The sequence below is a fragment of the Mixophyes fleayi genome, chromosome 3 (assembly GCF_038048845.1).
Source record: "Mixophyes fleayi isolate aMixFle1 chromosome 3, aMixFle1.hap1, whole genome shotgun sequence".
Taxonomy (NCBI): Eukaryota; Metazoa; Chordata; class Amphibia; order Anura; family Limnodynastidae; genus Mixophyes; species Mixophyes fleayi.
In genome coordinates, this window is record NC_134404.1 from 137,556,475 (window position 1) to 137,581,094 (window position 24,620).

The 24,620-nt window shown below is 39.9% G+C and overlaps 1 protein-coding gene and 1 long non-coding RNA gene across 2 annotated transcripts in view; one reads left to right on the plus strand and one right to left on the minus strand.

Moving 5' to 3' along the window:
* LOC142144056 (uncharacterized) overlaps nt 1-24,620 on the plus strand; it is a 27,421-nt gene continuing 2,801 nt past the window's right edge. Inside the window, exons 1-2 of the long non-coding RNA XR_012689646.1 lie at nt 1-80; nt 2,129-2,216. This is a non-coding gene — a long non-coding RNA (uncharacterized LOC142144056). The remainder of the gene's footprint in view (nt 81-2,128; nt 2,217-24,620) is intronic.
* Nucleotides 22,120-24,620, minus strand: part of CAMK2N2 (calcium/calmodulin dependent protein kinase II inhibitor 2) — a 7,396-nt gene continuing 4,895 nt past the window's right edge. The window contains exon 2 of the mRNA XM_075202432.1: nt 22,120-24,445. Within this exon, the coding sequence (XP_075058533.1) occupies nt 24,375-24,445 (71 nt within the window). The 3' untranslated portion in view covers nt 22,120-24,374. The remainder of the gene's footprint in view (nt 24,446-24,620) is intronic.

Sequence of the window (24,620 nt, forward strand, 5' to 3'; positions counted from 1 at the left end):
TTACAGGATTTTGGATCGTGACCTGATAATTAGATTCAAGACCAGTGACAGCCTCGATCAATGAGGTTAGCGATAAAAAAGTAGGTATATCATATTGGTAAAAATAAATATTCTAATCATTGTGACTGGTAAAAAAGCACTTGAAAAATTTACAATCTGCACAACCTGCCAATGATATGATTTGTGGCTGCATTCTCTTGAAATATCCTGTTGTGTCTCCAAGATTAGCATGAACTACAGTCAGAAGGGTAGGCTTAATTCTAAACCCAAATGGGCAATTTTTTTGAGTATTGATAGTGAGATACTAACATTGCGTTATCCCATGATCACTGGGGTAACCCTAAATATACTCTATGTAAATTCCAAAGCCAATTCATGAAGTAACTCTTGGTAATGAGGTATACACTCTTGGTATACACCTATGCCTCCTCATTTTAAGGAAATGGAAGCTATCATCATCATCATCACCATTTATTCATATAGCGCCACTGATTCCGCAGCGCTGTACAGAGAACTCATTCACATCAGTTCCTGCCCCATTGGAGCTTACAGTCTAAATTCCCTAACATACACACACAGAGAGACAGAGACCAGGGTCAATTTTGATAGCTGCCAATTAACCTGCCAGTATGTTTTTGGAGTGTGGGAGGAAACCGGAGCACCCCCATGCAAACATGGGGAGAACATACAAACTCCACACAGATAAGGCCATGGTCGGGAATTGAACTCATGACCCCAGCGCTGTGAGGCAGAAGTGCTAACCACTTAGCCACCGTGCTGTCCTATGGGGTAATGATTCGTATAATTAATTTTCTTTCTGTTCAAGTACTTGTATTTACAGTGAGAAAGCTTGACAGTGAAGTGTAATATATCACCCACTTACTCAAATGCCTTTGTAGCAGAGCTGGAAAACCATGGCACCTATCCTATGATCTTTTTGTCAATATCCACTGCAGTGTCTCTGCTATATTGTCTGCATTACTTGCATGTGGTCTTATGACTGTTGCAATCCTCTTATTTTGTGTATATTATATATCACATATCACGATGGCTCTGAGATTAGAAACTTATAACATAACATAGAGTTCTGCCATGCTGCACCCAGGCACAATCATTTATTGAAATTCACTATCTTTTACAGTGTCAGTAAACAGGGTTTACACAGAATTTTTAGGTATTTACCATTCTAAGGGGCAAATTCAATTTCGCACTAGGTAATGCCATGTGTCTCTGGAACAGTCCACGGAGACACATTGCTTCAGAGTTTTTACAGAAATCTCTGCTCATTTTCCCTTACGTCCCATAGAGGTGCGCAGAAAAATGAGCTGAGGTTTCTTACTGAAGTAGCCAGCGATATGTGCACCTGAAGCACCTCACTCTGAATTGAATCTTCCCCTAAGTGTTTCTGCGTTACCCAAGCTCCCTTCAACCCCACTGTCATGACCCTAACTACATACAAGGTGTGTGTGTGTATATTGTCACAAGATCGGGTTATGGGTGCCGTTCCCTGGGGTAAATGGTTGCACTTCTATGCATCAACCATGTGTAAAATAAAACATAAACAAAATCTTAGTCTGTCCGGCTTCTAACTAATACATAGGAACAGCCTCTCTGAAGAGAAGTACCTAGTACTGGTGTGTATATGTTGAGTTGGATTTAAAATGTGTCTCGGAAACAGTAGTATTTTTACCAGGCATGTATGCTTGCTCCCCATAAAGATGTAGAGATGTGGCCTGACCGTATTAGTAGTAAATGCTAAAGTAGCATTACATTATTTGTGCACAATATAATAATGTAATGAAATGTCATGTACAGGAGAGAGAATAATGTCAGTGTTATTAATAAATGAGAAAGTTGCATTTCCCATATACAATGTAATTGAATACAAACATCCATACATATGTTGTTTTTTTATTTCTTCCTTGCACTAGTCCAAACAGAAAAAATCAATTAAGTAATGCAAATAGACAACATTACTCAATAATATGATATGGACATATACAGATACATCTTTTCTGCACATGCAGTAAAGAAATGTGTATCTTACGCAAAAAAATTGGCGTACCTTTCAGTATCCTTTTTGTAGGGAGTCTGCATTAGTTCAAAACATGTTTCTTTTCCTCCCCAGGTATCAAACCTATAACAAGGGAGGGCCCTGCTATCCTGTGGAAGACGTAATATTGTTTCAGGATGGAAACATTTCAGTGAGACACAAGGTCAGACTTCCCAGAGCATGCGTGTGGCAGTCTGTCCTCATAACTGACAGTTCCCTTGTCACTCACTTTTCTTATCTTTGCATCTTTTTTTAATACTGTTGTTATTTTGTTCTAACTGGTGAATAGAATTGCAGTGCAGAATTAAAGTGTGGTCTTTGGTCTCATAAAGACCTTTATGTTGATATAAGGCTCTTTAAAAGTACACTAGATTTTAGGATCATTGATCCAGATATCAGCAAATCTCCACATCCTAATCCCAGGCAATATTCCCAGTGTGTTGGATGTAAGCTAAGGAGGTTATGTTCCCCGTTTATTCTTCTGTGCACCTGGGAGACTTCTTCAAATCTCCAGCCCAGCAGATAGCAGCACACTGCACATTTAAACTATAATATCCTGGTACTATTTATATCTTACAGCTGAAATATTACATAACCGTTCGTCATGTGTTGTGTGGGTGTACTTCTGGGATGAATGTTTTTTAGTTTCTTGCTAGTTACAGAACACTTTAGAAAAGCATTAGAAACTTATTGAAACCTTGAAATAATACATATTATGACACTTTAGTTCAAGGTTAACCAATTGGAGGTCTATGGCCCATCAAGGTGTCCAGTTCCCTCCAGTGAATCGCTACAGATTCTATTGTATGGCATAACTATTCAATAGGATCTGGTCTGCAAGCATGTACACAGTCACCCTGGCGCACTTCAAGCAGCATGCTTACTCCCTGTGGAAGGAGACTTCTCTGTAAGTCAAAAGTGCTCCCAGGTTTGAGGAGAGGAGGAAAAATCTGAAGGATTGTCCAGTGCATATGTGTCAAACTTGCCCGCTCTCCCAGAATATCCGGAGAGACTTCGGGGAGAGCAGGCATTCTCCCACAGAGGCCCAATTCCTAGTGTAGTGAGTGAGATGAAGGCCTCTATGACGCGATTCATCGCAGTATGGCATTGCAGGGGCAGGGCCAAATTCATGCGATTCGTGTCACCTCGCCCCCACCGCAGTTGCAGTTAACCTCCCCTCTGGGTTCTCCACAAAAAAGGTTGGAAAGTAGGAAATGTAAATGTGTGTCATATTAAAGTTCAACCTCCTACCACTTTAGAACTACCCCCTTCATTAAATTCAACTTTACTGTTTTTCTTGTGAAATATTGCATGGTATAGCCAAATTTCTGACTTCAATCAGGGAACAATGTGTGTGAGAGCCTTTTATAAGGCTATAGACATGTCATGTTTGTTGATGCTTGCTGATTAGCCTCTTTATGCTCCATGCATTGTGATTGGACTGAATCTTCAGTGGGCATAAATTATTCTGCAAATTTTGGGAGAATTTGCAAATTAAGTTACAGAATTTCTCTATTTTGACTACCATGTCCAAACAAAATAAATATTCCAAAACATATTCACAAATTACTAAAAATAAAAAAAGAAATGATTAAATGTAAAAAGTATTCATATCACTTGTAAATTCAAACTCAAATTTGAACAGATGGAACACATTACCTCAAGTATCTCACAATTTGTTCATTGACCTGTGTAAGAAAGTAACAGATCACCTAATCAATTCTTTTGTAAATATAATCCATCTTTTTCTGAGGGCCTAGAGCATGATAGAAACTCTCCACAAATATTCAAATAAGGACAAAAGATGATTATAAGGAGGCACAAATTTAGGAATCACAAAGGCATCAAACATCCTTCAGAGCTCATTTTACAGAAGTAAAGGAATTGTGAAATTACAGCCGCACCACATAGATCAGGATGCCGCCCTCAACTTATTTACCATACAAGAGAAGGTACTTTGAGGAAAACTGTAAGTTGGCCTGATATCACAGTAATGTGTGCCCTGCAATGATGATCGATTATCGTTCCAAAGGCCATCGTATCGTTGAACGAGATTTTTAAACTGAACTAAAATCTTGTTCAATTATGGAACAATGTCGTTCCAATTCTGCAGTGTGTATGCACTCTGCAGAATTGAAATGACAATTTATCTCTAAGTATGAATTAGCTTGACGTCACCTGTCATTGGAGGAGCTGGTGTCCGGGGGTGTGAGGAAACGGGGTGCTACTGGACTGAGAACTATGTAATCATCACCCGTTTCTCGCAGTTTATTGTACTTTTTAATCCTTGGCCCAGTCTAAGTATATATACCAGAGCATTGGTGTATTATGTGTATTATTATTTCATGTTTTTGGATACATTTTGCCCATACTATTACCTGTGATATTGTATGTAGTATAAATAGAAACAATATTGCCATACTGTGTGAAAATATCAGAACAACAGCAGTCATTTTGCTTGTGCTAGCTAATGTAATTACCATTTGTCTCAAATGTGTATTGTATGGGGTGCAGCTGAGATGAGGTTTGTAATCAGAACAATGTCTGAGTTAACTAGCTGGCAGCCCATGTTAATTAGCTAGGTCAACAGATAACCTGAGAGGTAATGAGGTTAGAACTACTCATATGTAATGTGCCTCCACAGTAATATATTGGTTAAAATAGCATGGGGAAATGTATCAATATGTGTCAATATAAATGTAATTGTATCAAAAGGTATCACAGACTTATATTGTGTAACCCTGCTGATATAATGTGTCAAAAGTCTTATTGTTCCATGTAAGCGTGCAGTGTCATTCCTTGATGTACTATTGTAACCCCATGTGTAGTGTATCCAGCCAAAACAGCTAATTGAGTCAAGCCATTCTATTGTCTAATCAAGGTAACAGGGACAGTATGTCTAGCAGCTAAATTGTTGACTGGGAGGCCCCTTCTGTAAAGGGGAGTTTTGAGACATTTGACCCTACTTCCTGGGTACAGCGAAAATAATATAGGGGAGGAGAATGCCAGGAGAGCGAGGCTAGTTTGGAAGATCCTGGTGTAGAAGACATGAGTGAAAAGGACTCTGGGCCAGGACTGTGGTGCCACTGGAGGGAACCCTACCAGGACAGGGTTGATGTGAGCTAGTAACCCAGGCTAGGAGACACCATAACTGTTTTGCTAAACGGTAGTGGTAATATTGCGGGAGGATAAGACCCTGAAAGGGACAGAGATTATGACTTTGGAGTGCTGACTGCAGGAGGCTGCTGGAGGATACGTGCTACCATTTACCCTGTAACTTGTGAACGTCTTGTGGTGTTGTGCTGTCGTAATAAAGTCTTATTTTAGATATATCCTGGTCTACCCGAGTGAGTTGAATCCCACAGAGGGTAACTTCCATCCCAGCTAAGGGTGGTATCCTCACAGGGGGTCTGGATGCGCTTGAAGTGTTCCAGCTGGAGAGAAATGAGCAGTAAGTTCCCAGATACACTTCCGGAGTACAAAGTAATGGAAGGGACAAAGTTCTTGCAGTTTCACATGATTATTAAACAATATAATACAGTATTTTTAAACAGAAAAAGGTCATATGACCGATTATAGCTACACTCCACCAATGGGCAACAACCCCACAACTCACTTCTATTAAGGTTGAGGAATTACACCATCACTAACGAAAAAGAAGATTATTGTCACGTACTTTGTTCTTGGGCTGTGGTATCTCCCACTGAGCAAGTTGAAGGATCTGTACATGAATTTACTCTTAGGCGGGAAGTAATTTATGAATGAGGGACTTAATCGTGCATAAATAAATTGAACACCCTGACAGTAGTCATCTTTTCATACAGGGGGCATTTTGGAAGCTGGGCCATTCATGTTAGTAAAAACATAAACTATGTAGGTGTAATGCTCCATTGCAGATGTGTGCTTCACCTCTGGAGCATGCCAAAAGTAATGGTTTGAAAGATAGTGTCTGCCACTGAGGAACAAGTGATTCATTAGTGACAAAACAGCTGCCTGTTGTTTTTGAGCAGAGTAAAAGTGACAGGTTGTTGAGGCTTGGGGTGTGATCTCTATAGGGTGTACAGAGACTGTATCAAGCTGAGAGTTTTCCGGCGGGTTTGAAAAGTGGAGATGTTGCTTATAGCAACCAATCAGATTCTAGCTATCATTTTGTAGAATGTACTAAATAAATGATAGCTAGAATCTGATTGGTTTTTCAAACCCGCCAGAAAACTCTCAACTTGATAAATTTACCCCAGGATCTTTTCAGCCGATGGTTATGAGCACAGATCTAAAGGTAAATCTTGTAAAATGTGTATAGTGTGTACACATGAATCGGAGTGCTGATCAGGACTTTCTTTTTCAGTCAATGGTAAAATTGCTAAAAATATTGCATCATTAGAATTTTGCTGTAGTGTGTACCCAGCCTAACAATGAACATGATAGCAGTCAATGGCAGCCATAGAATATAAATCAGTAATTTCCAAGGCACTAAAATGGCCTAATTGAATGAAAAGAAAAAAACATCTAGACGATACTGCAGTGATGGAGATGGCAGGAAATCTTGGGGTCTGATGAGACTAAAGTGGAACTTTTTGGCCTAAATACTAAGTGATATGTATGGACAAACCAGCCAGGTAATACCAGGGCCATACTAGACACCTAAGGCAAAGCTTCAGCCCTCTGCAACCTCTTCATTAGTGCAAAACTCTTATTTGAAAAATTACTGTATATTATTTAGGATTAACTTGTCTATGTAGTAACATACATCTATGAATACTGACAGGCAGCAATCAGGAGTGATTCTCGCTGCTGGACCAATCAGTGGAAGTAATGTTAGTGAGTTGTCCATTGGAGGCAGAGGGAATGCTCGGATATCGAGTTTCTACGGTAACAGTAATAGAGAGTGAAAGCATCACAGGACTGAAATAAGGAGAAAAATCAAATCAGAGATAGAGTGAGAGAAAGAACAAGTAATAACAGGATAGAAAAGTCATTGACCAAAGAAAACGTATTTTTAATGCTAACTAAATGACAGCGCTAAGGAAACTGCATTAGAAATAAATACATCTTAATTAGGACACAGCATTATCAGGAGATGATAAATAAAAACAATATCTAAGGAAGTTACTGCTGGACAAGATACAATGTCCTCTGATTCATTCCTCCATCTCTCTTGCCAACCGTGTGATTCATCCCCCCTCGCTCACCCTCCATCCTGTAATTCATTCCCCCCTCACTCATCTTCCACCCTGCAATTCATTCTCCCCTCACTCACCCTCAATTCTGTAATTCATCCCCCCTAGCTCACACTCCCTCCTGTAATTCATTCCCCTCTCACTCACCCTTCATCCTGTAATTCATTCCCTCCTCACTCACCCTCCATCCTCTAATTCATGCCTAGTAGTAGCCCTTGGAAACACTTTCCCCACCATGGTGTGGAAGTGGTAGCCTCATGTTATATGGATGATTTTTAATGGCAGGGACTAGCAATCTTGTCAGGATTGATGAACATTACATAAAACTCCTGAATAAAAAACTACTAACCTGTGCGAAAAGGCTCAAACTGGGGAAAATGATCCAATGCACGCTGCAAGCATGGTGCTGGGTTGGTTTAAAATGAAAATTTGGCCAGACAGAGATCTGGCCTTAATTCCATAGAAAATCTTTGATAAGGCGGTATATTTACTAAACTACGAGTTTAATTAAGTGAAGATGTTGCCTATAGAAACAATCAGATTCTAGTTATTATTTGTTTAGTACAGTCTACAAAATGACAGCTAGAATCTGATTGGTTGCTATAGGCAATATCTCCACTTTCTCAAAATCGCAGTTTAGTAAATATACCTTAAGACCTCAGACCTGCTGTCCACTGCTGCTCCCCAAATAAGGGGTAAATATTGCTCCTTCTCTGTGTTAATTAAAGTTAATTTAGATTTATGCAAACAGACTACTAACTGAGTTTCTTTAAATAAGTACTGGCCAAGGCAAGTGAGTTAGGGTATTTCAGGTTTTAAATATTTATTACTGCTTTATAGTTTACTTTTATCTTGTTTGGGGGGTATAGGGTCATTGAAGAAGAATGTGTGATTTCCACCTAGACCATGTGGGAATCTGTTAGCTGCACCTAACTAGTAAATAGTATCCATGACAAATGTTATATTTTGGACCCTGATACATGCATTTAATACCCGACATGTTAATTAAAGCCTGAAGATACAGGCAGTATAGTTACTGTAGCAGATCCTGCCTTACAATCAATTTTTTTGCTGCTAACAGAAAGGAACTGAGCAGTGGTGCTTGTACCTTCAATCTGCTGACAGAAGCAGATGCTCCGATGAAGTGGGAAAGTGACATCACTCCTCTGTGTCTATCCAGTACCCGATCCTAGCTGCAAGTTGAAACACTTCTGTGTAGCCACTATGCAGAAGTTGCTTAGAACTGGTGGCAGGGCCAGACTGGGACTAAAAAACAGCCCTGGCATATAAAGCATACAGGGTCACCTCTGTTGATAAGCAGGATAAAGCCTGTGTGCTAGCGCACAGCAGCAGCACCACCAAGGGCGTTGCCTCATTATGTTGGGGGCGTGGTCAACATGGTGTGTTGATACATACATTATAATAAAATATTACACTTATCACGCCCTCCCGATCCACATCATGCCACTTCCCCAGACACATAACGACACCCCCAGTCCACTGTTCTTATCTATGCTTCTAATGCTGCTAACAGCCAACAGGGTGGGAACTTCCTGTAGAGTGAGCAGGGAAGCTCACACTACACACATGCTACACATGCCACAAGCTAGCCAGGGCGTAGAGAAGGAGGTGCACTACCTAACCCATGCACCCAGGACCACACACACTGTGACAGGGGGTTACATAAGGAAGTACCAAACAAAGAGGATTTACTTATTTTATCAAGAATATCCTTATAGGATAAGAATATGTACTTACTATAGATTTTTTTTAACATATAAATAGGTGTGGCATACTCACTAGCATGTGCACTTGTGTTCAATAACGGTTACGTTGCAAAGTAGTTTTTAAGATGTTGGCAACTACATTTACTTGTGTTCATCGCAATACAATGCATTGAGGTAAATGGGGTGTCCTCCAAGGAGATGTGTTAAGATTGAAACAGTTGTCTACAATGTGTTTGTGGCTCTGTATCTTGGGCTGTTCCTCTGCTTTGAAAAGTCAGCGTCATTCTATAGTTCTATACCCTAATACTAGTAGTTGAAAAGTATTTAGTAGCCTGTGGTTACTTCTGTTTTAAGAAGAACTATTACTGTAGAGAAGTTGAGTAAAGTTAGTGGAGAATGCTAACTCCTCTCCACTCATCCAATCAGCGTTCCGGGCAGAATAATCATGAAGACTCCTTTTTGCCTGCTTTAGCAACGACATTCCAGGTCTAGGGGCTAGAGCATCCACTGCCAGGCATCTTAGTGACTGCCATAACACAGAGAAGGTGAGGCACATTATATTTGTGATTTAATAATGTTCTAGAGATAGATACACATTGATCTACTCATACAGTGCACAGAGTATATATTACAGTATTAATAAAATACTATAGATCATCTATAATAGTATTGATACTGTATTATACACACTTTGCACTGTGTAAGAAGATCAATGTGTATATATTTACCAGAATTATTATATAAACTGAGGTTTGTATGAGGAGATTAATTCTAAACTAGTGAGTGGGATGAACTGCAAAAGGGTGGGTGTAAGTGAGAGTGGGAAATTAATTACCAGTAAGGATGGAAAATAAGCTCTGGGGCATGGAGAAAATTAAATACATGGCAGAGGGAGGGTAGGAAATTAAAAACTATGGGGGGGGGGCATTGTGTGACTCTCTTTTGTGTCCCACTGTCCCACACAATCAAGACTTTGTTCTCACTGCAGGGACAGTTGGTATGTCCCCTGTTATGCTGCTCTGCAATGCAAGGTCACAAAGCGGGTGAACTGCATACAGTTGTCACGGCTAATAGTTATTGTCATAGGCTTGTAGAACAGGTGATAGAGGTCTTCACCTATAGCAGCTGCCTTTACGTAGAGCTTGTTACACTCACAGGTACTCAGATACCCCCAGGTCTTATACTCTGCATAGTACAAGCTTATGGATATAACCATAGTGCGGGCAAGGGGAGGACGGCAGGAGATAAGTGTAATCAAGGACAGGCCGAGGTCACAGGGCAAAAACAGGCAGCGAGGTGGGGTCCAGGCAAAGGGTCAGGTCCGGCATAAAAGCAGGATATTCTACTCACAGGCAGAAGTCAAGGTCACCAGCAATAAAACACGATCCAAAAAACAAGCCAAGTGTCATACACTGAAGGATTTATCCAGAAGTACAGGAACAAAGTACAGGAGCAGGTCAGCAGCCAGGAAACTCTATAATGTTTAGTCTACATTGTAGAGGCGGCGGTTCCTTAGCTGGCCACCTTAATAGCGAGAATGTCTAGGTCGCACTTTAACCTGACATAATTTGCAGGCGCCAGAATGTTCATTCGGCGGAATTGTTTGTAACAGTCATTACAAGCAGTCGTTCTCCCCTCCAGGTGAAAATCACACTTCTCCTATTGCTCAAACTGCTGTCAGATTTACTACAGCCGATAATTGGTGCCCAACCCAATTATTGTTGGTCTAAAATCTGTTCATGTTGGGCTCCATTTCCTAAGACTATTTTTCTTAGACAATCATTCTTCCTTACAACAAAAGATATGTTTTTCATTATTTCTAACTTGACATAATTTTTCCATAAACAACAGAATGTTCAGCATAAGTTGTGACTATAATTAGCGGTACAGATAAACCATCCCACAAACGTACCTTGAATTAATCTCTTATGAAAATAAGGGGCTCAATAGACCTGCATGCAACCTAGAAATACAATGATTTCAAGTGCAATATTTGTATAAATACATCTCATGCACCTTGACCATTATATGCAAGTCAACGATATAATGCAACATATGCCTTTCTCTTACTTTTTGTGGCTATATGAAGTCACACACCATTATACTAGGGATGTGCACCGGCCACTTTTGGTGTCTCGTGTTTTGTGTTTTGGATTCGGATTTGCTTGAGGTTTTGGGTTCGGATTTGTTTCGCAAAACACCTGACGAAAGGTTTTGGTTCGGATTTAAGGTTTTGGATTCGGATTTATTTTGAAAAAAACATAAAAAGTGTTAAAATCAAGTTTTTTGGTTTATTTTCACTCCTACGCTATTATTAACCTCAATAACATTCAATAAAAATCATTTCCACTAATTCCCAGTCTATTCTGAACACCTCACAATATTGTTTTTAGTCCAAAACGTTTCACCGAGGTAGCTTTCTGGACTGCATAGTGGAGTGGTCCCGGTACCCAATTTGGTACCGGGGCCACAATACCTCCGCCTTCAAATGGTCTGAATTCCACTGCACAGCTGCCTGATCCTACATCCTCTGCAGCATATACAGGGTGTAGTTCGAGCGTGTCAATACCTCTTGTTTTTGACGATGACAGGTCATTTTCATTAATTTATGATTTGGCAGCAACAGTCAACGTTGTTTAATATCTGATACGCCTCTATCTGGACTGCATAGTGGAGTGGCCCCGGTACCCAATTTGGTACCGGGGCCACAATACCTCCTCCAACTTTCAAGTGTAGTGTTTATAATTTATAAAAACTACAGTAGTTATAGCACGTCAATAACTCTTGTTTTAGACGACCATGGTACAGAGCATTCATCATTGAGATCCCATCAAGTATGTGAAAGACAGACAGCGTCGAAGTGTTATTTGTTGACTTTGTTAACAAAAAAACTGTCCCTGTTGCAAATATTCGTGCAATGAAAAGTGACTTTTTCATTTAAAGGCTCAAGCAATCAAGTGTAGTGTTTATAACTTATAAACTGGACCACTAGTCATGAACACGGGCCAGGGCCTAAGCCGTTCCTTGCCACTACATGTCGTAAATGGCATATTGCCGACTTTACGTTTCTCCTCAGATGATTTTAAGTTTCTCTTTTTGCTACTTTTTGAGAACTTGGGCTTTTTGGATTTTACATGCCCTATACTAGGAGATTGGGCTTGCCAGACGACGTTGATGGCATTTCATCGTCTATGTCATGACTAGTGGCAGCAGCTTCAGCATTAGGAGGAAGTGGGTCTTGATCTTTCCCTACTTTATCCTCCAAATTTTTTGTTTTCCATTATATGTAGCACAAGAGAGCGTACCCCTAAGCCACACACACTCGGCAAAGCCTTTAAAAACTATATGCGGCACAGGAGAGTACCACTGGACTTATACTGCTGAATCAGTGAACTTTGTAATATAGCAGTACCACTGGAATTATACTGCTGAATCAATGAACTTTGTAATATAGCAGTACCAATGGACTTATACTGCAGAATCAGTGAACTTTGTAATATTGCAGTACCACTGGACTTATACTGCTGAATCAGTGAACTTTGTAATATAGCAGTACCACTGGACTTATACTGCTAAATCAGTGAACTTTGTAATATAGCAGTACCAATGGACTTATACTGCAGAATCAGTGAACTTTGTAATATTGCAGTACCAATGGACTTATACTGCAGGATTGTTTTTGGATATTTTTTTTTAATTTCTTTTTTTTATAATTATTATTTTTTTTTTTATAACTTTTTTAACAAAATTTTATAACTTGGGAATAATGGGGAAATAACAATGCCCTTAGAAGGACAGAGCACAAGACACAGCACCACTGGACTGAACAGGACACAGCACAGGACCCAGCAGCACCACTGAACTCAGAAGGACAGAGCACAAGACACAGCACCACTGGACTGAGCAGAACACAGCACAGCACAGCACAGCACAGAACTGAACAGCACAGCACAGCACAGCACAGCACGAGATATAGCAGGACAGAGGACCACCTAACACAACCTCCCTCTACCCTGATCAATGCCCGAGTGAAGATGGCGGTGGCTAGCGGGGAATTTATAGAATACGAGTATCGCGAGATCCGACAGCGGGATTATGACTCAGAGCCTCGGTTTCAGTTTTGCAATTGGCGGGAATACCCGGATCTGTCTCGGATCCGGCTCGGATCGGCAACGTTCGGGTGGGCTCGGATTTCAGATATCCGAGCCCGCTCATCTCTACATTATATACACTTACTGAAGCATAATGTACAGTGAATACATAGGCAGAATTTTTATGAATTTCTGGTCAAAAAAATAGTTGTTCCACTGTTTGTAGCTGTTTGGTAGAATCTATTTAATTTACTGATTTATCTAGTATCAGACGTGATGTATACCAGAGCCCACTAGTAAATAAACAATAAGAGACTACTTTAGAGTCAAAAATAATATAGTTAGGTAACTCTTATGTTTTATACCATAAATACACAATAATCCACAATATGGACAGATTTGGTTATCATAGGGCAATAAAGTTGCATTTCCAATGTTTTCCATGTGTCAAATATACAGCTTTGAGGCTCACCAGAAGATCCTGTGTTAATGTTAAAGTAGCAAGTCCATGTAGGCCTTTTTTTTCTTTAAATAGCCATTTAAGTAACTTTTAAGCATGCATCATTTTTCTTAGCTGTCCTCCTCAAATCATTAACTCCTTTACAAAGTCTCTCTGGAGGGCAGACAAAGCATGGCTGTCAGTTGTACAAATACAGACATCTAAGGCAGCAGAGGGGGGAGAAGTGCACAGAGCAAATTGAACTCAGAGGGGAATTCTAAAGCCTCTCTGCTCACTACATCATGTACCATGTGATTGCAGTTGCTATGGTAGTCATATGACAATTGTATAATTATAAATTGTTAATAGCAGCCTGAAGAAATAAACCAAAGAAAAATGGTAGTTACAAAGATTCTTCTTATAACTTGAAAAAATAAGTGATTTGGCACTCCTTTTAATCATGGGACTGCTGTTTTAATGTCCAGTTCCATATAAAGCTGTAAACCCTATAGCTCTGATATTCATATTCTGAGAATAGAAGAACAGGTAGGTGATTTAGCAGTATTCTGATTTTGGCTGTTACTCAAGTAATAGTTTAACATTTCCACCATAACTACATATTTCTACTACTTTCATTCCATTGCCCCATGTTAGAATAGCAAGTGCCATGTCCTTATACAATGGCAAGTTTATTAGATACTGTACATACAGTATATTATTGCTGAAACATAAATACCTTTGTTTAGATATTATGCACCCATTATGTATATATTTCTATTAGTTTCTGAGGTTTGGACCTAGCTCTCCAGCACCACCGCTCTGCCCGCTACCCTGCAGCCCTGGTCAGTGTAATAGGCCAGGGGGGATCCATCCACAGCAACCCTGATCCATAGTAAGAGGTCCGGAGTTACCAGCCCAAGTGTACCAGCACAGGAGTACACTAGCAGTGACAGTTACCCAGAAGGAACGTGGTTCTGAGCGCCATAAAGGAGCTCTGTTGTGGCAGCATTGTAAGCCCCTCCTACTGCGACAAGAGGGCGCATTTGGGATAACATAAGGGAACGGTGGCAAAGTAAGTCCAGCTGATTCCCAGCAACAACAGACAGAGTGGCATAGGCTACCCATCCTGTCACAATTACTATTTATAATCAGGGAGCTACACAGTGTTGATTGCTGTAATTCAATATATATTTTAGTCTTCATTGTTCTGCAGTCAAACAAGCACTTGTGATATCTGTCTCACAGCACTGGGGTTATGGGTTCAATTTCAACCATGGCACTATCTGTGTGGAGTTTGTATCTGATCTCCTCCCTCAGTCCAAAAACATACTGGTGGGTTAATTTGCTCCTGACAAAACGTATCTTAGTGTGTATTTGTCCATGTTGTTGAGTACTTAGACTGTACGCTTCAATGGGACAGGGACTGCTGTGATTCATGAATTCTCTGTAATATTTAGGTGCTATATAAATAAATGCTAATTAAGATATGATATCTTGAGATATTACATAATTCAATGATATATACTATACAATTATTTTTAAATGGTAGATGCAAAATGTTAATTATGATTAGAAACATCATTATTTGCAATAATCCAGCAAGCATTTAACCATAACAGTGAAGCCCACACAGATGTCACACTAGGGAGGATAGTGCTTTTCTACAGGTTTATGAGGTTGTGTGGCAACTGAGCCTCTCATGAGAGAAGACGGAAGAACATAATACAACTTATTGTTTATCACTGCCAAACCAGCATTATACATAGAAATCAGTAAAATTGTTAGGTCTTGGAAAAGGCGTATAGAGCACCATACAGATAGTCGTGTAATCGGTCAACGATATCCCATTTCAACGCCAAGAACTCCAGTTTGTGCACTGTGTAGTTTTTCTCTCTGGGTAACAATCTTCTGCTCACGTAATGTATAGGCTTCAAGTACTTCAAGTTCTTGGTCCAGCACACCACCCAGGCCTTCAAAAGATGCATCCACATGCAAGACACAGGGCAGTTCTGGATTTGCATAAGCAACCACAGAAGAATGGTAATGCTTTCTTTCCATTTTTTAAAAAGCTTGCACTCATTTGTCCATCTTCCTCCAAAAGGGTCATTGACTCGAATATAACATTTTTTTTTTCTGATTTACCAGACTCTCCTCTCATTGGTGGGTAACCTTTGATCAGTTCAGTCAGTGGTTGAGCCACTCTAGAGTAACCTGGGACAAACTTCCTGTAGTATCCACAATACCACAGGAAAGACTGTAACTCTTTCAACTTCATAGGCCGAGGCAATTCTGTTGCAGCCTCTATCTTGGCTGGATCAGTAGAGATCCCCTCCCTATTGACAATGTGCCACACATATTTCTCCTGCTTCTGGCACAGTTTACACTTATCCAAGGATAGTTTCAGCTCCTTGGTTTTCAGAGGATAGAGGACCTTGAGTAAGCTTTCATTATGTTCTCTCAACGTCTTCTCGAAAACAATCAAATCGTCTAAATATACGATCACTTCACGGAAGTTCATATCTCCTACTGTCTCATTGATGCGCCTTTGGAATGTAGCTGGGGCCCCCGGCACTCCTTGTGTCATGCGTTTGAACTCAGAACCCTTCCGGGCATATAAAGGCTGTCTTTTCTCATCTCGTGGATTCATGGGGATATGATAGTATCCACTTCTGAGGTCCAATACAAAGAACCATTTGCACAGTATACAGGTCAGGTACCATTCTTTTGTTTAGAGTCCTATAGTTCACACACATCCCTTTGTCACCACTCTTTTTTTCTAGCTACTACTATAGAAGAAGAATATGGACTTTTGGACTTTTCTATTATAGTAGCCCTTTAAATGGTTTCAGACATCATACAAGTCAGCTGGGGCTGACCTTTCTCTGAAGGATCTCTTATCAGTGAGGCAGATCTTGTGGTGGACTCCTCTAGCCAGTCCTAGGTCCCAAACTACAACATAAAACACTTCCTCTCTTTTCAACATTTTTTCTACCAGTTTCCCCATTTTTAATGGGCCAGCATCTGAACCCTTGAAACAAAGCTGTAGACTGTGGGCATCAACTATATTGATCTTACGAGCATCCTCAATCTCCTTCTTTCTATCTGCTGCCAAACATACATGGTGGATAGTCAGGGTCCGGTGCTACTCCTTCCCTTTGGCTTCTCAGCAAGACTGAGCCAAGGTGTTGAGCAGATGTGCATTCATCACGACAATAAAGTGTACATTTCTCTCTTTCCCTTCTGGGTCTGGAAATAAGAAAGCTACTACAGGTACCTCTTTGTCAACGCCAGCTACACTTCTTGGGAGCTTCAAACCCACCGTGATGTATCCCAGGTATGGGTAGCTGCTTTCGCGAGTCCCCAGATAGTCAATCTGGACAATGGGTGCACCTCCGCATCAGACAGATTCTACCCAAAACCACTTCTCAAATACAATGGACACTTGTGAACCACTATCCAAGAGGGCAGTACACTTCTTCCCATTGAGCAGAGCATACACATGTGGAGCTCAGCCTACCAGGCCAGGTGGTAATCTGTTCCACGTCAACACTTTCCCCATAGTTTTTACACTGGCTCTCGGTGCGGGGAAATCTCTGAGTCTTCTGGTCTCCCCTCCTCGTTTCCCGGGGACTTCAGAGAAAGGCATCTTTATTGGTGGCGTCTCGTAGGTCACATACTGGGACATCTTTGAGCTATATGGTCCATTTGGCCACATTTAAAACACCTCCAGGGGTCAGTCCCTCTCTGTGATGGGTTGGTAGGTAGTAGTTATGCAGGTCTGGGAGCCTCCCTGGCTAGCTGAATGGCTAATAAATGGTCTATCTGTTCCTTTTGAGCTTGTGTGATCTTCAGCAATTCCTCCACACTGACCCTTGGTTCTGACTTCAAACTGACCATCTTGGCCTTCTTGGTAACTCCATCTCTTACATCTACTAATGCCTATTCTTATTTGACCTGTTGTATTAACTGGTTGAAGGTAGGTGCTGTCCTCCTTGTACAGATACTTTTGAAACTTTATAGCAATGGGGTCCAAGGACAATGCTCTTCTCATCAAATGTCGCATTCGACTCATATCTACTACAGGGTCAGTCCCTTCTTCTCAACTATTCAATATATCAGTTTGTCTAGTCGATATATTTTGACAACTTCTTCCCTGACCCTTGACATGTATTCATCAACTTATATACTAGATTAGTCACATCTTTCATTGTCCAGAATTCTCTTATTATTGCAGAACCATAGTATCAAGCAGTGGCTTGGGAATCACTCCGCCGAGTAGCTTGTACAACTTCCATCGCTGGACCTCGTAAACTCTCCATCATCCTCTGTCTTTTTAACATTTCAGGGCAATGCCATTCTTCGAAATATAAAATGGCGGTATCTTTCCATGTTTCATAAGCATCTTCTTCTGTGGGTACAGGTAGTACACCTGAAATGGGTCTTAATCTTATGTATTCACCATCATATTCATGACCATCAAAAACATCTGACTCTGTACATCTGATACCTCACCGAAGCCTAGGGAGGAACCATCCCTCTTCCGAGTGTCCAGGAGTTGCACATATTGCTCTTCCGCCTCACTTAAATTCAGCTCAGGAGCAACTCTCCCATCTTCACTAGGCTTAGCAGGCAGCACCATTCTCCAACGATGTCCTCCACCATATGAAATACTGCCAGAAAGTAACTGTTTATCTTACCTGGTTTGACCCTCCAGGAACACAATATATGTTAAGGTCAACCCATCACCACATCTATCCAAAAATGAAGGCCTAGGCATCCAAGCCCCCTTTCTGCATTTATTTTAGTTATCTCGATATCTGTAATTTTGGACAACTCTCCGCTGAGTGCGAAGCAATGTTTTGCATCTCTAGAGAGCTGTTCACACCAGCTGTATATCTACTCTTGTGACAACTTTGCCATGGCGCTCATCTTCTTGTAAGCAATTCTGAGTTGGTGACTCAAATCTCAGCAGTCCCTCCAATGTAACACCTATTTGTAGTGCCAGAGTGTGTATGTAGATATATTAGCGCGTGTGTCCTGTCTATGAGTGATCTGAACGTTGTCTCTTCAATAGTAGCGCAGTGCTTCCACCTTAGTTAACTCACACCATGGTTTTTTATTGGATAGTGTTCTGGATTAAGCAACACCAGAGGGAGACTAAGGAACTTTGCGTCCCCCTTTTCTGGACCACAGGCACACACATAAAATCATATTACACTGAATTGAATTAAAATGTTAAAAAAAATAGACTACTATAATGTGAACAGGGTTAGTGGCATGAGCTAGAATGGCAATCAGCTGGTTAATGTTCCTCAAGGCCAGGGTTCCAAACTGTTGGGAAGTTATAGTTAAGTTATGTTTTTGTCACTTATTTTAGTCAGTTAAGATATGGGGTCTCAAGGTGTATAGCCCTGCTTTTCTGACCTCAAAATAATATTGTGTTGTACCATAATTCTTTATTTCAGTTGAGATATCAAAGTACCCATCCACTCACATTTGGTGGCAGTGTTAGGATTTCGCACTGCCAGGAGAAACCATATTAAAATATATATGAAATTTGAGAGCCAGGCTGAGATAACATACAAGTCAATAAGGAAAGTAAATTTGCATGCAGTGTGCTAGACTCGAGGTATAGACATGACGGCAACTGAGACCCAACCTGATCGAGAATTTGGTCCACTGGGATCTAGTGAATCCCCGGATGGAGGACGTCAATTTTGAGTATGAGGATGAGGAAGCAATACCCAGTCAAGCTCAGCTTTTGAGAGTACTCCAACTGCTGTTATGGGAAGTCCAGCACAACTCCGTTTGTTGATGAACTGGAGGAGAGGGCACCCCTACATTAGAGAGCGCCAGTGTTGCAGGCAATACTGAGGGTCCCTGTATTTCCCCCAGCACCAGTACATCCTGTGATGTCAGCACCCAGTATAAAGTTATGCCTACATTTATTGAGACTGCCACTGACATTGGCGCTTATCTACATATATTTGAGTCTATAATGAGATTACACAGAGTGGAAGAATTTGAATGGGCAAGATATTTAGTTGCCACTTTAACTGGAAAAGTACTGGAAGCTTTTCACACTTTAAGTCCTGAAGAAAGTGTTCAGTACGGGGTAATACAGACTGTGTTGAAAGCCCATTATGCCATCACTCTGAATCCTATAGGGTAAAGTTCAATAACATAACACGGGCAGGGGATTCAACACACATAGTTGCAAAGAATCTGAGGAGAAATTGCAGTCAGTGTTTGGCAGGACAATGAGTGCATAGATCCTCCCAATTAACTGACATTATTATTATGGAGCAGTTGCATGATTATATGAGCCGTGAGATTAAGGCATGGAACTCAGATAGGAGTCTGAAGACACCAAAGCAGGCTGCAAGCTTAGCTTTATAGCTTTGATCTGCTGACCTCAAAATAAAATTGTGTTGTTCCATAATCCTGGTGTCAGTCGAGATATCAAAGTACCCATATACTCACAGTAGTTTAATACATTGAAGGTTCAGCTAACCACAAGTTATATCATCATGGAAGACCTCCCCATTTTTGGCCATGTAACTTTTTATAGTAAAAGATACTGTCCAACTGTGAAGCAATCTGTTTGGTAATCCATTCATGGTTTTATGATGTTCCTCTTGAATCAAGTGTTAATAATGCATGATTTTTATTACATTCTAATCCTGCTGAATATTACTTATCATGTCACATGCATATTTAATAAAATTTAATTTTTTTGTCATGTTTTATATCCTAGCATAAAAATTACATCATCCATGTCCCACTAATAGTGTCCACTATGCTCAATCTATGAGGCACTAATAAAATATTAATAAAACGTGGAGTGAGGGTGGCTTTTTATGCCAGAATAGTGTCCTGTCCTGGGGCAATGCTATGACAATAACAAATGAGTACATTGGTTGTGGAATATGGGCTTTCCATTCACCACTTACCATGGGACAAGATACCTATAACCATTTGCATTATGCTTCATGAAAGTTGAACTTCATTATACTGCATGGAAGTTGAGCTGCATTATGCTGCAAGGAAGTTGAGCTCTATGTTGCCTTTTGGATTCTGCATTCAGTAACCCATTTTAATTGTAAGAAAAGTAAATTAGTGGAACTTATTGAGCATTAGCACAAACATGAAGAAAGAGCTAACATGACCAAACTGTTTGCATAGCATTGATTGTATTTAGTCTATCAGAGATATAATATACTGTTGTGTTCTCTAATGGTAAGACTTGAATGTGTCCAGATTACTGCATAATTTTTAGAACTGGGATGCCTTGATCACCCTGTTGGACGAACATAGCCTCTTTTAGTGCCTAGTTCTCTGTTTTATAACGTGGAAGAAAAATCACGATGCTTTTTATTTATCCATGAAAGATTTAAATATATATTTTTATAAGAAATCATACCATGTATTTTTGAGGGGAGTAGCCATTTCCTTACAGTTACTCTTAGTAATTCAGTCATCAGGTTCCTTTTTTCAAATACGTATATAATGTATCATACCTACAGATCATGTATCAGTCAAACAATGACATCTCCCTGTTCCCAGCTTACGTTACATGACTAACAAATATAACAAATGGCCCTACTAAAATTCTATAGCTAAACTCCAGCTACCTCTCTTTACCTGAATTAACTATGTTGCCCGAAGTACTCTGTTGACTGGTAATATTGAATGCATTCCACTTACCATATGAGAAGTATTTTCATCCAACAATTCATTTCTCAAAGCTTCTAGTCCAGTTAATTGCTCAAGAGAAACACACACAGATGCACCCCAGTGGTGATCAGAGTTTATTTATTTATTCACCAAATACAGTTGAAATGGTATTAATGTACAATGAGTCATTCTCAGAATGGCACAGCATTGCCATATCAGAATCAGAAAATGGTGTATAATTATTGACTCTTAAGTCCATGCAGAGGATTCAGAAGCTATTTTTAAAAATAAAAAAGAAGAGAAAAAGAACAAAAGAAATAAATAACAATAATAATAGTAAAAAATAAAAGTACAAAATTAAAAACACAACTATTACGTCCCATAAAAGAGGCGTTTAACAGCTGTTATCTCACATTCAGAGACTGCATTGGATTCCTGAAACCATTCCTTGGTTGCAGGTAGCAGTATAAAATTTCCAAGCCACATATTTTAGCCAGTCTAAAACTCTCATTTTCAGAGATCACCAGCAATTCTAGACAGAGAATGGAGGTGCCACCACCAGGACATGTGACACATGCATAACCTTATCAAGTGCTATACACAGACTGACCTAAACATGCCCCAAATTTTAGTAGAGATATAAGTATAGATCCAGGGAATATAACAGCAACAATAACCACAGTATACAAATTCTAGTGGCTACATGCTTAATTTATATATTGTAAGTCATAAATATGACTTGCAACAGCCATCCAATCTTTTATATACATACATATACACACGCATAATCAGTTTTAAACCAGGATATCTGTAACAATTAGGAGTGTTAGGTTGGGTTCTATGGGTGACAATAAATTGCCCCAAAGAAATGTGATTGATTCATATGAGATTACATATATATATATATATATATATATATATATATATATATATATATATATATATATTTTATATATATATATATATATATATATATATATATATATATACATACCCATATATATATATATACTATTTATCCTTAAACTTGAGGAGTTAAACATAGTTTACATTTTACATGAGTAAATGTTTTTGCTGCTACAGTGTCATCAGTGTGAACCAGTGACAGGTCTAAAGTAAAGTGCAGTGTGGAAATTTTATCCCCATATGTTCTGATGCTCTGTAGTCTTTACAGAGACCTAGAAGCAAACAGGTATAGTACCACTTCTCCTAGCACTCTCATCACTGCTGCAGTTCAACAGTGGTGGAAATTATCCTAAAACACATTAAACATGTTCACTTAATTCAAATTAACCAGTGGTTCATGGGTAATCTCTGTATTATCTGGATATTGATGATATTTATTTTGCAGAGATGGCGTATTGGGATAGGTGCTGACAGAGGTTTAAAGTTCAGACTATGGAGTCCATTGTTACTGTACATTCCCTAAAAGAGGCCACAATCAGCAGCCACAGAATTATACTGTAGACAAAGTGGTGGCAAGCAGTCCACATCTTACTAACTCACACTGATTTCTTCAGCAGACTGTACCTATGGACCGATCCTGCCTAGAAGAAGTGCAGCATAATAGTTAGCAGAGGTGACATTTCACTTCACACATCAGCATATTACATATAGATAATATGTCTTCTGCAGAGGACATACAATAGAAATATGTGCAAATAATTTCATATCTCGATGAAAATATTGAAAGAAAATGATAAGTTGCTACATATGCAATATGCAGGTATGTACAGAAAGAAAACTAATGTAAACATGTTATCATACATGAGATGTGCAGCATATTTCTACATATGCACTAAGGTAAAACTAGAACATATATAATATATATCAAGTTAAGTAGAATATAAAGCATTGTATATATATTTAAACATATACTATATAATATATTAATAAGAGAGACAGATCTGACATGGAACAACATGTCCTAGAAGCATCTTGATGTAAATATTCTACCAAACAATGCCAGCACATACTGATTGCACGCGTGTCACTATTATCTGGGTCAAAATTTACACATTCTTGGTGGTGGCAGCAGTCTGTTACATAAACACCTGATAAGGACACCCCCTATTAACTGCCCTAAACTGCAATCCAGTTGTCTGACAATCAGTCTGCATCCAGAAGTTATCTGTGTCTCTGATGTGATATTGCACAGTCACCAGCATGTATCAGAATTCATATTAATAACAAAGAGTTGTTTATAAAAATACAAATGTAAGGGATCCTGTTAAAAAGGAGCGTGCTGGGAAGGGACGGGATCCAAGATGAATTCGGAAGCTCATGCAAGAGATGGAGCAAATTAAGTCTTATTCTTGCTTGGGTTTGGACAGCAAAAAGGACAGCCTGTGCCTGCTCTGCGCCCTCCAGCTGCTCTGCTTCTGACCTGCTGGTATCTTGAACATGAAGGGCAAGATGAGAGGTGGGATGAATGTCTGTCCAGTCTATTATTGTTCAGATGCTGGTTTACTGGGGGACTGAAGGGGTCATGATATTAATAATGACAAATCATACTATATATACCTATATATACACATGATATAGATATATATATATATATATATATATATATATATATATATATATATATATATATATATATATATTTATTAGATATATAAGTATATATAGATATATAAACACAGTTGCGCAGATGGGTTCCCTATGTGTCCACAAATATGCTCACAGCTAAAGATTATTACTTCACTAAAGAAACATTGTCAGAATAAAGTGCATTTATAACAAACTACAGCCCCCGGGTGTACACTGTGAGGCAGGAGGAGGCAGCACCTGGCAAGGATTGGAGTTGATAGGCACAAACTCCATGGTGCTCCAGTCTACAAGCACCTTCTTGGCACACAGGCAGATGCTAGGGACAACAGCACCCACTGTATTCTGGGGTTGGCTTTAACATGGGTTGAGACTTATCACTGCCCCCAGAGCCCAGGGTGGAGGTCAGTGACAAGGGTAATAGGAAGGTGCTGAAATGGACATCTCCACATTGGAGGTCATTGGCGAGGTCTGAGTGGAGTGGGGAGCCAGATGGCACCATCAGGAGACCTGCAGAGGGTCTGGATCAAGGTGGAGGGTGGAGATTTGCCAGCAGCCTCAAAGCCTTTCCTTCTTCTCCATGTCCACAAACATGCACAGCCAAAAGTGCTTACAAATCAGGGAGGATAGTGAGCGCTGGAGAGCAACCACTTCCACACCTTATACTCCGGAGGGAGACTTGTCCGACACCCCCTTCAGTACTTCATCTATTCTGTCATCTTCAATAACAACTGAGGAGAGGAAGAGACATTGTGTTTGGTATCAAAAGGCTCAAGTAGTATGCACAAAGATAGTTGACTGTAGGACAGATAGATGAAATGGGAAGAAATGACAGAAGGAGAAAGTGAAAAATGAAATGCAGAGAATTAAGATGTGGGGGCAGTGAGGGCTGGGAAAGCAAGAAAA